Source organism: Chiloscyllium plagiosum, chromosome 9, assembly GCF_004010195.1.
Source record: "Chiloscyllium plagiosum isolate BGI_BamShark_2017 chromosome 9, ASM401019v2, whole genome shotgun sequence".
In the NCBI taxonomy this organism is placed as follows: domain Eukaryota; kingdom Metazoa; phylum Chordata; class Chondrichthyes; order Orectolobiformes; family Hemiscylliidae; genus Chiloscyllium; species Chiloscyllium plagiosum.
In genome coordinates, this window is record NC_057718.1 from 85,228,580 (window position 1) to 85,241,319 (window position 12,740).

Here is a 12,740-nt window from a genome sequence, read left to right on the forward strand (position 1 = left end):
AAGAGCACAGCAGTTCAGGCAGCATCCAAGGAGCTTTGAAATCGACGTTTCGGGCAAAAGCCCTTTCCTGATGAAGGGCTTTTGCCCAAAACGTCGATTTCGAAGCTCCTTGGATGCTGCCTGAACTGCTGTGCTCTTCCAGCACCACTAATCCAGAATCTGGTTTCCAGCATCTGCAGTCATTGTTTTTTAACTCTTAATGCTTCAATCAGATGTCATTGAGGGTCTCCCCCCTCAGCTTTCTCTGCTCCAAGGAAAATAAGAGTGTGGTGCTGGAAAAGCACAACAGGTCAGGCAGCATCCACGGAGCAGGAGAATCAAAGTTTTGGGCATAAGCCCTTCATCCAGAATGATGAGATATACACTCACGGAAAATCTGGCTATAACCTATATGCTAATACTGACTCACCTCTGAGAGAAAGTGGCAGAGAGAGAGAAAAAAACAATCTTTTTAAATCTATAGAAAGACTTTCCTAGCGATAGGAAATATCTTACTGATTCTGGCATTTGAGTGAGTTGTGAAGAACTCTCACCAATCAGAAACATTGTACAGAATTTAATTCCTTAGTGCAGCAGAGGGTTGAATGGCTGGAGAGGGAATGGTTTGGAATGGGATGGGGAAGAACTCATTACTTTTGTAATTTCCTCCATAAGAAAGGTAGAGAATGGCCTTTCAGACTGGACTCTGATTAAGGGCCTAATGCTATCAGAAGTGGGTGTTCAGCCAGACAGTTGGGTGTCAAGTCATGTAGGAAAACTGGCAAGTAAACTTCAGCATGCATGGCTGCAAATGTCATTGGCAGTCTCTCCTTCTCTGGCAGCTTGCACCCACTGGATGGTCCCAATGGAGGCAAAACATTCTCTTTGCCCTTTACAATAACCCCAATTCCCTTCTTTGACTCTCTCTTGTACAATAACCCCAGGGTCTCTCTGAGTGGCCCCAACAACCCCCCCCCCCCCCCCACACACACACACATGATCCACTTCCTAGGCCTCCGTAATCATTCTTCAATTTTGTAATTTGTAAAACAATTTGAATTGAGAGAAGCTTTTTGCAATTCAAAACTTGTACAGCTTCTCCAGATAACCAAGCATAACATTTGCTTACTGTTACCAACAGATTTAACAGCTCTAAAACATGATTTCAACATCACACAAGCACAAGAATTTTGTTTCTGAACCAATGGGGAACAAGTCAGTTTCTTCCTTGGCTGGTATTGGAACAACGCTTGGAAGAAAACTGGAAGAGCAAGGCTTTGATAAGGTAACAAACCAATAGAAGAATGCTGTATATGTATTGGAAATTAAATGTCTAAGAGATGCAGTGGAACTGAGTCTCTGTACTGGTTTAAAACTTGTTGCATCTCACTTTTTCAGTTTAGATGTAAGGTGTGCACAGTTGCCATATTCCTGGCCCTAAATGCCATTTCATGATAAACTTCAACCCTTCCAAATTCCCACAGCCTCCTCCCCAAACCAGGTCAACTGCTTTCTATTCATTTTCTTAAATGGGGATCATCCAATCCTAAATATCCAGTACCAGCCTCAACTTGGCTGAATGTGTGTTTTCATTGAAGATAACTCCTCTGGTTCCACTCACATCTTCCATATAAAAGGTGTTCTTATGGAATCCCGACTTGCTCTGACTTTGTCTTTTTTTTGTGGGATACATAGATTATTCATTGCTTTAACTCTGCTCTCCTCCCTTCTTTTTCTGGCATATTAATGCATGTGTACCATCTAGTCTCCATCTGGAAATTCATCATCTTTGTCCTAGACTATCTCAGATTCTTTGCTTTCTGAACCTCTATCACTTCAGTGCATGGACTATTAACCACTGTTCATTGTAAGTGTACTGATTCCTATAGCTCCCTGTAAGAACGCTATTCCATACACTGTTTTGTATTGTCTCCACTGCTTCTGTTCTTACAGAGATACCCTCAACACCAATGCTTCTTTAGCGAAGAACTTCTCTCAACTGTGGTTGGCAGGGCACTCAACCAAATCTATATCATTAATCCACACTTTTTCCCTCACCTCCAGCCCACCTTCCCAAAATCAACCTTTCATTCCACATTTAATGGATTATTGTATGCTATTTCTGTTTCTAACAGCATGATGCAATAATCAAATACATTTTCCTCTGACCTTTCAAAATTTGGCTTGATCCCTTTACTTGACCCACTCTTCCATCACCCTCAACACCCAACACCAGATTCCTTCTCATGTCGCATATGTCCTTTCAGTTTCTCTTTTCGCAGAGTACAGAACCCCAAACACTCCTTCCAGATGAAACAAGTGATTTACTTGTATAATACTTTCAATTTTATATACTGTGTTCGCCGGTCACTATGCATTCTTCTCTACAATGGTGAGATAAAGTGAAGATTAGATGATAGTTTTGCAGAATACCTTCAGTTTGCTAGATTCACCCTAGTTAAAAATCACACTACCCCAGGTTATAGTCCAACAGCTGTCTTACAATTGTGTACTCCACAACCACCTGATGAAGGAGCAGCTCTCCGAAAGCTAGTACTTCCAGTTAAACCTATTGGACTATAACCTGATGTTGTGTGATTTTTAACTTTGTACACCCCAGTCCAACACTGGCATCTCCAAATCAGAATCACCCTAGGCTCTGTAATTGAACAAACTCGACACAAAGTTACATAGGAAATATTAGGAAAGATGGTTAAAGGCTGGGTCAGAGAGGTAGATTGTCTTAATAGAAGAAAAGCGAGGCAGAGAGGTTTTAGGGAGGAAATTCCATAATTTAAAGCCAAATCAGCTAAATGTACAGTTACAGGAGCAATTAAAAGAGGGAATAGTTAAGAGGCCAGACTTGGAGGAGCACACAAATCTCAAAGAGCTATGGTTCAGGAGAGACTTACATCAATTCAGGTATTAATGGAGATAACTAAATCACTCCCAGGAGACAGGTTAGTCATTTAGAATGTATGATGAGGATGCATGCTTCTGATTGAAGTTTCATTTTCAACTTTAGTCTGAGCAGCTAAAGTTGAAAGGTAGAAGGTAGACGAGAACTATTGGGTCCAGTAGGCAAGCGTCTTTTCAGTCATTGGATTGATTTGGCTACCGTGTATCCATTCCCTCCTTTTTGATCAGATCCCAACCCCCAAAAGGCTATGATATTAATCTTTTCTGGAAGCTCTTCTCTCTAGAAAAGTGAAGATTGATTATAGTGATTAAAATTTATGAGAGAGTTTATATATAGAGAATGGTTAAGATACGATAGAGAAAATGTTTCACTTGCAAGAACAAAACTGGGGACAGTAAATATAAGTTATGACCAAATTAGGTTAGTGACTAATAATGTGGAGGCACAAGGAATAGTAAACTGAATAGAATAGATTCATTTAAAGCTAGATTGCGGATTGGAATTTATGAAGATAGGTGGAAGGACTGTGAGCACTGTCATATTCCTGTTGGGCTTGTTTCTGTGTCGTAAATGCACAAAACCGTTCTGGAAAGAGCACTTCATGATGTGAGTGTTAAGTGCAATTTGCTGTGCCAGTAATTGATAAACATTGGTATTTGTTTGGCAGACACTAAGTCCTCTATAAATCAAACGTTCATGTACTTACTGAAAAAAATATTTTCTCTTTTTAGGCATATGTATTATTAGGCCAATTTCTCGTTTTGAAAAAGGATGATGAATTGTTTAAAGATTGGTTGAAAGACATCTGTGGGGCCAACACGAAACAAGCTGGACAGTGTGCCACCTGTTTACAAGAATGGTGCAATGCCTTCCTGTAGCTAACACTTTTATCTAAAGCATCTAGCTTAATTGTTCAAATTAAATAAGTGTTGCAGAATAACATCTGTTTTCCCATGCTTGCCTAAACATGTGAAGCTTATGTTAAATGTATGTGAATTCCACAACTTTAAAATCCTGTTGAAAATAATTGTTTTATAGTTTAATTGATTTTACATGTAATGTTAATCTTTGATGCAGGCTGCAATGTAAATGGTTCTCCTATAATGCTGTAGTTATGTTCCAGTGAAACCTCACTCCAGTGAAAATCCCTTAATAGAAATAATGGGGCCTGTGGGTAAATTGGTGTTAGGGTCAGACCAGCAAAAAATATCACTAACAATTGCTCAAGAATCACCCAAAATTCTAATGCAAAGTATAACACAGCCTGAATGAAGGTTGAAATCATATTTATTAACGAAACAAGGGTAAATTTAACACAGTACATTTAAAAAGCGCAAGAAAACTGCTCTCTGCACATTACCTCTCCCAGAAAGCTGCTCTGTCAGCATTTGACATCGGTATTTGCGCAGAATGGCATGAAGACCAGCATGGATATCATGCATGCGCAGAATGGCATGGAAATTTCGGCTCATGCACAGAGCAAACTGCACAAATCGATCCGGCTGGAATCGCGCTATTACCAACAGAGGTAAAAGCATTCTCCAAAATACCATTCCCTAATTCTTCAGCAGTGTTATTGCCAAATCGCACTGCTGAAACGTTATCCCAGAACTACCTGTAAATGGTTATGGTCAAACTTAATGTGTTCCCTTCCTTTTACAAGAAGGCAAAAAGCTTAGTACGAAACAATGCACAAAACTAGTAATGTTAAACAAAAATCAAAGGAAAAGTTAGATATCAAATGAACTTTTGTTTTCTAATGTAAAGAATTGATTTTTGAACGCCATAAATGTATTTTTAAATGTTTACAGACAGAATTCTTACTCTACAAGAAGCTGACACAAGAGGTTTAAATTTTTTTGAATTTCATCCGAGCTTCACATCTAACATTAAGGTTTCCCAAATCATTGGTTTATAAAGGAGTCTACTGAGCCAAGATTGTTACACCAATTTGAATTTGTCTAAAGATGTGTGTATCATATTCAAGAATTCTGCACTCTGTATTTTTGCTGATATAGCATATTACCATCTGTTCATGTTTACTGATTAAAGGGGTTTGTTGCAGTAATTGTGTTGTCTTTATGAAATTAGGCTACTGAATCTCTAGGTCGGCGTTTAGGTGCTCTGGAATGATTCCTCAAAAAATGTCAGTGGTTACATCGACACTATTTTGAACTGTTTTATATATTTGCTAGTAGGATGTAGACATCACTGAAAACACTTGCATTTGTTGTGCATCACTAATTGCAACTGAGTTAAAATAGTTGGTAAAACACTGCCACAGTCCTTTGCTTCACATGTAAAAAATCCAGCAAGGTCAAAGTCTGAACTTCATCCTTTTCATGTGCACTAACTACATTGAATGCTGAAGTGAAGAAATCATTTTATGTAAATGCATCGGTCCACAGTCTTGATAGTAATAGAAAGTAAATAAAGGGGAAAAGTAATGTTTCTACCTGTTACGAAGATGTAGGTGTACTATACCTTTTAAGAGAGTTAAAAGCTAGCAGAACTACCTGACAGCTTCAAGTGTTCTGAACAAGATATAATGTAACATGTGGTTCAGTAGCTAGGGTAGCTGGTTGCCTGGAGACAAAAACAGATTTGAATTAGGCCAATCAGTTTAAATTAAACCCCAAAAAATACAAACTCCAATCAAGTTTGAATTGAGTATACTGACAATCTTAAAACCCAATGATACAATCCGATGCTTTGGGGATATAAGATGGGGAAAATTGAACAGTTGGGAGGAGAACTGCCACAAGAACAACAGATGTAGACTGCTAGTCAGAATTGTTTGAGAGGAACCTGTCTAGAGAAGGAATTTGCACAGAGAAAGGCATCAACATCAACCTGGAGAGCAAATCTGCAAAGAGAAGATTCAACAGCTGGCTGGTTTTGAAATTTGAATTTTTCAGTAAATCTTAATCGGGAGTTTTATTGAACTAGCATTATAGAAGAGAAAGTAAAAGATAGGTTAGAGGAAGGAGTTGTAAATAGTTGTTAGTTAATTATTCTCTGTTATACTTTAAGAAATAAAGTTGTTAATTTTTACTTTAAATAGTTCTTGGCCTCTCGAATTTTCACAGATTACTGCACGAGATTATTCTTCTATGTTGCTGGTTTAAATTAAGCAGGAGAGTTTGCCTCGTGCCGTAACACTACCACTTAAAGGCCAATAATTCTACCCATTAGAAGGAGCATAAAAACATTTGATCATTAAAATCAAATATTTTACAAGTGTTGTAATTATATGATTCCATGTCACAAAAATACAAACATTTTCTTCACAGCCACTTTCATCCTACGAAAGGAACAAATTTCTAAGGATATTAGAGAATTGCAACAATTTGAGAGGAATTACAATGGAGGTGTGGAGATCTTTAAAAAATTTTAATGCGGTCTCCCTTACATTGTGGAAACGAAGTGTAGACTGGGTGACTTTTTTACAGAAGACCTACATTCTATCCACAAAAAAAGACCCTGAGCTTTGAGTTGCCTGCCACTTCAACACTCCACCCTGTTCCATGACCAATATCTGTCTCAGGCTTGCTGCAGTGTTCCAGCAAAGTTCAGCACAAGCTGGAAGAACAATGCTTTTTCTGTTTGCGGACCCTGCAGCCTTCTGGACTCAATATCGAGTTCAATAACTTTAGAACTTGAACTGTCCTATGTTCTTGCCCCCTACCTCCACATACCAGGCTTTGTTATCACATAGTCTGCTATTACACACAACCCATTGTTAGCCATTAACAGTCATCATTAATAACTATTCATCCTTCTAGTCAGATCGTTATCCACCCTTTTGTCTGCCCAACTGTTCTCTCTTTAGGCTTTCCCTATTGTTTACTCCATAAACCCGCCCCCCCCCCACCCACCCACACACACACACACACACACAAACAATCTTCTGCATATAAACCAACATTTTCCTAGCTACTATCAGTTCTGAGGAAAGGTCCCTGGACCCTAAATCTTAATTCTGATTTCTGTCCACCGATGCTGCCAGACCTGCTGAGCTTTTCCAGAATTTTCTGTTTTGGTTTAACTTTGTTGTTAGGCAAACTTAATTTGTCCAGTAACAGGAAATAGCTTAGTGGGTAAACTGGAGTAAGGTTCATAATGGAGTTCTCTGGGGGTTAATTGTTTAGAGCCGTGTTCTTTCTGCTATCTAGTAATGAGTTAGCCTTTGGGTCACAGGACACAATTTTAATAATTGTGAATGAGGACTTTAAAGGCACATGGATGGTTTGTGGATTAGAAAAGTGGCATATGAGATTCATTTTAATAGGAAGAATGCAAAGAGATGATGGAATAAAAAGGGTACAATTCTAAAGGGATTGTCAGGACAGAATGACCTGGGTTGAACAATGCATAGTCATTGAAGATGGTAAATAGGTTGAGGGCATAGTTAATAAAGTATATAGCATCCTGGAATTTATCAAGATGCATGGTGTACAAAAGCAATTAAGTTATATTACACCTTTATAAAATACTGGTTTAGCCTCAAAACAAGAAGTATACCTAGTTCTGGGCACACATTTAAGAAAGAATGAGAAAGCTTTAGAGAGGGTGTAGTAATTAAATTTTTTATCATAGAACCAGTTATATAGAAAGATGGAGAATTTGGGACTCTTAGGAAAGACTGGGGCAATTTGAATAGATTAAGAATATCAGGAGTGATCTGGACATAATAGGGAAAAACTACACTCTGTCATGGAAGAATCAGAGGGCACACATTGAAAGTAGTTGGTAAAAGCAACAGTGACACCAGGAAAATATTTTTGATGGAGAGTAATTAGGATCTGGAATGCACTGCCATGACAGCACAGTGGAGGCACAGTCAGTTGAGGCTTTCAAAATCACTGTCTGGAAAGGAAACAATTGCAGGGCTATGCAAAAAAAGGCAGGCAAATGGCATTAGGTAAATTTTTCCATCAGAATGCTAGTAAGGATGTGACAGTTTGAATGGTCTCCACCTGTGCTGTAATAATGCTAGGATTGTGCTACAGCCATTCAAAAGATGTTATTTCAAAACTTGATTAGATTAGATTCCCTACAGTGTAGAAACAGGCCCTTCAGCCCAACCAGTCCACACCGACCCTCCAAAGAGTAACCCGCCCAGCCCCATTTCCCTCTGACTAATGCATCTAGCACTAAGGGGCAATTTAACATGGCAATTCACCTGGCCTGCACATCTTTGGACAGAGAGGAAACTGGAGAACACTGAGGAAACCCACACAGACAACGTGCAAACTCCATACAGACAGACACCCGAGGCTGGAATTGAACCTGGGACCCTGGTCCTGTGAGGCAGCAGTGCTAACCACTGAGCCACCGTGCTACCCAAATGACAAATACGCAATAGTACACTGAAGAAAATATTACGTTCCCTTAGTGCTGATTAGATTTTGGCTGTTCAACATATGAAAAAAATTAAAATAAGTAAATTCTGAGGTCTGTCAGACTCCATACATTGGAGTGTATTTTGGAATCAAACCCTTATCAAGCAATTGAAGTGTTTATATTCAACAGTGGTAAATATTTATAAGTAAGCTGTTCATGGCCAGCCAAAACTTCTTTGTAATGATGGTCGCTGTCTAATACTTAAAACTATTTTCATACGTTATACACAGGATTTTTAAATGGTCATATTCCAAATAATGAAATATTAACTTGAAGGTAACTGGACCTGAAACATTAACTCTGATTTCTCTCCACACCTGCTGCCAGACCTGCTAAGTTTTTCCAGTAATTTGTTTTTGCTTCTTATTTCCAATAACTGCAGTTCTTTTGAAATTTTTGTTTATGCTGAAATATGTTTAGTCCCATGAAGATACAGTAGATGCAAATATAGAACTATTGATATCTTTTTATAAAACACATTAACCAGGAAATTGGAATGAAAAGCGGAGAGTGAGTCTGCAATGTGAAGATGGGAAAGGAAAACAGAATACCTGTATAAATAGCTTGGTCTTACAGTAGCTGTAGTAACACTGATTCACAAACAGCAGTTCTAGTTCTATACCAAGTAGAGCAAATTAGATTAAATGCAATGAGGATTAGTTTTCTCTCAATATGATTACACAGTGCAGGTGTATCACCTGAGATTTTGTATTTACTGAAGGTAATGGAGGGAATTATTTAAAAAACTTAGAATTAAGGGTAGTACGTTTATAGTTCAATGTGATACTCCCCTACAAGCTTCATGTCTAAGTGTTGGGAAATATTTGGTAGTTTTAAATACATAATCATCTGTTTACAGCATGTGATATTTAGAAAGTTGTAATGAATGCAACTTAGAACCAACATTATAACCCAAATTTTGCTGGAATGAACACCATATGCAGTGCCCCACGAGACTTCTAGGTGTGCCCACCAGCTTGATTTTATTTTCTATAATTTGACCATAGCAGAATCTTATGGTCACTGGGTTTGAGTTAACAGGTTGGGAGTCTGTAACAATAATCAGGTGACTCACTTGCCCCAATTTTACACGAAGTAGGAGGATTTGAAGGATTATTGTGCAATTAAAGATTGCTTCCCTGTCCAGCCTTGTTGTGAGGGGGTCATGGCTCTCCCTCAAAGGTTATTTTCTTTCCTCTCACAAGATACCTACCATCAAGGTCTGGCCTGCACATGGAATCCTTTCTCTGACTTCACCAAACAAGATGCTGTCAGTCCAAAAATATATTTTACCTTCCACACAACTGATCAATTGAGCTTGTTTCACTGTGATAGCTATCATTATCCTTTGATTGTTCATTGTAGAGCACAGACTGTACTCAACTGGCCCATGCTTGCAAAACCCAAGCTTAAGATATATCAAAACCCAAGCTTAAGATAAGATATATCAAGCTTGATTCTGCAATTGGACCTCAATTGCTAAATAATACTGTGAGCCAAAAGCTAGGCTAACAACTTATTTAACAATCAGTCAAGCTCATTAATGTGGCTGAGTTACACTTATTAGAAATGAAATTCACAGGGACCCATTCTCTGCAAACAAAAGTATATTCAACCGTCTTGCTTTCTTTGATCCTTGTAAGTTTTTTTTGATGGCAACAATTCAATCAATCAACTTGATAACAAATCAGCAGCATCATTTTCTGTCATAGAAGTTGATTGTTTGAAATTGGTACATTTGTACAAGGTGAAAGAAAAATTCAAGTGTACTCTAAATTATTTGTACATAATCGTCTTTGTCTTTTTCCTTCCTAATTGACAGTCACGGATCAACAGTGCTTTCAGTAAAATGGACAGGAGGCAGTTTATTCCTTTGCGAAGGTTGAGGGGTCTTTGGAAAAAGTACAGAAGGTTCAAAGTTTGTACGAAGATTTGTAGCTCGGGTGCTCGTTGCTGTGGTTCTGTTCGCCGAGCTGGAAGTTTTTGTTGCAAACGTTTTGTCCCCTGGCTAGGCGACATCATCAGTGCTTGGGAGCCTCCTGCGAAGCGCTTCTTTGATGTTTCCTCCGGAAGTGGCAGAGACAGACCACTATGAACACCGGAGAGACAACCGGAAGTGGCAGGGACAGACCACTATAAACACCGGAGGAAACATCAAAGAAGCGCTTCGCAGGAGGCTCCCAAGCACTTATGATGTCGCCTAGCCAGGGGACGAAACGTTTGCAATAAAAACTTCCAGCTCGGTGAACGGAACCACAGCAAAGTACAGAAGGCACTAGAAAATTTCAAGGATTACAGTTATGGATAGAGGAGAGAAAAGGCTGTTTTCCTGAAAACAGAATTACTAACATGAGACATGATACAGAAGTTTAAATCAATGACCAGTTTACACTAGTAAAATTGCTTTTAATTTAGAGAAAAGCTGAAGGGTAGAAAACCAAAGGTCACAGATTTAAGGTGATGGAAAAGTAATCAGACTGGATGAGAAAAATAAAATTTAAATAAGTTTAGATCTTTTAAAAAGAATTGGGGGGGGGGGAAATGTAGCATTGTTAATTAGAGAGTGGATCACAGCTGCAGAAAAGGTTGTTGAGGAGGGTTTTACTAAGTCACTTTATGGGTGTTTTCTATAGACCCCCAATAGCAGCAGAGAAATGGAAGAACAGATCGGACAGCAGATCTTGGAAAGGTGTAGATGTTAGAGTTTTTGGTATGGGTGACTTCAACTTCCCCAATATTAATTGGAACCTCAGCTCAGATGGTCTGGATGGAACAGACTTATCAGGTGTCCCCAGAAGGGATTCCTGACTCAATATGTAGAGGCTGACTAGGGGGAGGCCATAATTGGATTTAATGCTAGGCAACCAAGTCAGGTCGAGTGTTAGATCTCTTGGTGGGAGAACATTTTGGTGACAGGTACAACTGCCTCACCTTTATCATAGTCATGGAGAGGGATAGAAGCATACAGTATGGGAAGGTATTTAATTGGGGTAGGGGAAATTACACTGCTATTAGGAGCTATGGAGTTAAATTGGGAACAACTGTTCTACAGGAAAGGCACAACAGAAATGTGAAGGCTAAGTGTTTGATAACTTTGTTCCACTGAGCCAGGTGGTAAGGTTTCATTAACAGGGGGATTGAGTTTAAGAGCTACAAGGTTTTGCTGCAACTCTATAAAAGTCAAAGTGTTGTACTGGAAAATGATAGCCAGTCAGGCAGCATCCAAGGAGTAGGAGAGTCTATGTTCCGAACATGAGCTCTTCATCAGGAAGGTGGGGGTCCCATGGGGGCAGAGAGATAAATGGGAGGGTGAGAGGCTGGAATGAAGGTAGCTGGGAATGCGATAGGTAGATGAAGGTGTTGGGGGATGTGGTATGGTGATAGATGGGAAGGAATATAGGCAGGACAGTTCAAGAGGGCGACGCTGAATTGGAGGGTTGGATCTGGGATAAGGTGGATGGAGAGGAGATGAGGAAACTGCGACATTGATCTCGTGTTTGGAGGGTCCCAAGATGAGGCGTTCTTTCACCAGGCATCAGGTGATTAGAGATGGTGGTGGAGGTGGCCCAGGACTTGCATGTCCTTGGTGGAGTAGGAGGGGGAATTGAAGTGTTCGTCCACAGGTCGGTGAGGTTGTTTAGTGAGTGTCCCAGAGATGTTCTCCGAAATGTTTGACAAGTTGGCATCCTGTTGGGTGGCCCTGTTGGTAAGGGATGATATTTAGTCCCTTGCGCGGGGGGACCTAGAATCATGGGATGTAGAGTCAGTATGGATAGAGCTCAGAAATTCTAAAGGTAGAAAGACCCTCTTGGGAGTTATCTACAGGCCCCCAAACAGTAGTATGGATGTAGAGTGTAAGTTGAATAAGGAGCTGAAATTGGCCTGTCGCAAAGATGTTACTACAGTTGTTATTGGAGATTTCAACATGCAGGTAGACTGGGAGAATCAGGATGGTATTGGACCTCAAGAAAGAGACTTTGTGGAGTGCCTCTGAGATGGATTCTTAGAACAGCTGTTGCTGGAGCCTCCCAGGGAGAAGGCAATTCTGAATCTGGTATTGTGCAACGAACCAGAATTGATCAGGGACCTCGAAGTGAAGGAGCCATTAGGAGGTAGTGACCATAATACAATAATGGTCAATCTGCAATTTGAAAGGGAGAGGGTACAATCGGTAGTGACAATATTTCAGTTGAATAAAGGGAACTATGGAGCTGAGGGAGGAGCTGGCCAAAATTCAATGGTGCAATACCTTAGCAGGGATGACAGTGGAGGAACAATGGCAGATATTTCTGGGTATGATACAGAAGATACAGGATCAGTTCATTCCAAAAAGAAAGATAGATCCTATGAGGAGGCAGAGGTGGCCGTGGCTGACGAGGGAAGTTAAGAAACATATAAAGTTAAAAGAGAAAAAGTATAACATAACAAAGATGAG

At 39.6% G+C, this 12,740-nt stretch overlaps 1 protein-coding gene across 2 annotated transcripts in view; it reads left to right on the top strand.

Moving 5' to 3' along the window:
- LOC122553242 (barrier-to-autointegration factor-like) overlaps positions 1–4,776 on the top strand; it is an 18,805-nt gene extending 14,029 nt beyond the window's left edge. For both annotated transcript variants that reach the window (XM_043696827.1, XM_043696828.1), the window contains exons 2-3: positions 1,121–1,264; positions 3,631–4,776. In XM_043696827.1, the coding sequence (XP_043552762.1) occupies positions 1,139–1,264; positions 3,631–3,777 (273 nt within the window). In that variant the 5' untranslated portion in view covers positions 1,121–1,138 and the 3' untranslated portion in view covers positions 3,778–4,776. The remainder of the gene's footprint in view (positions 1–1,120; positions 1,265–3,630) is intronic.
- The last annotated feature ends 7,964 nt before the right edge of the window (positions 4,777–12,740 follow it).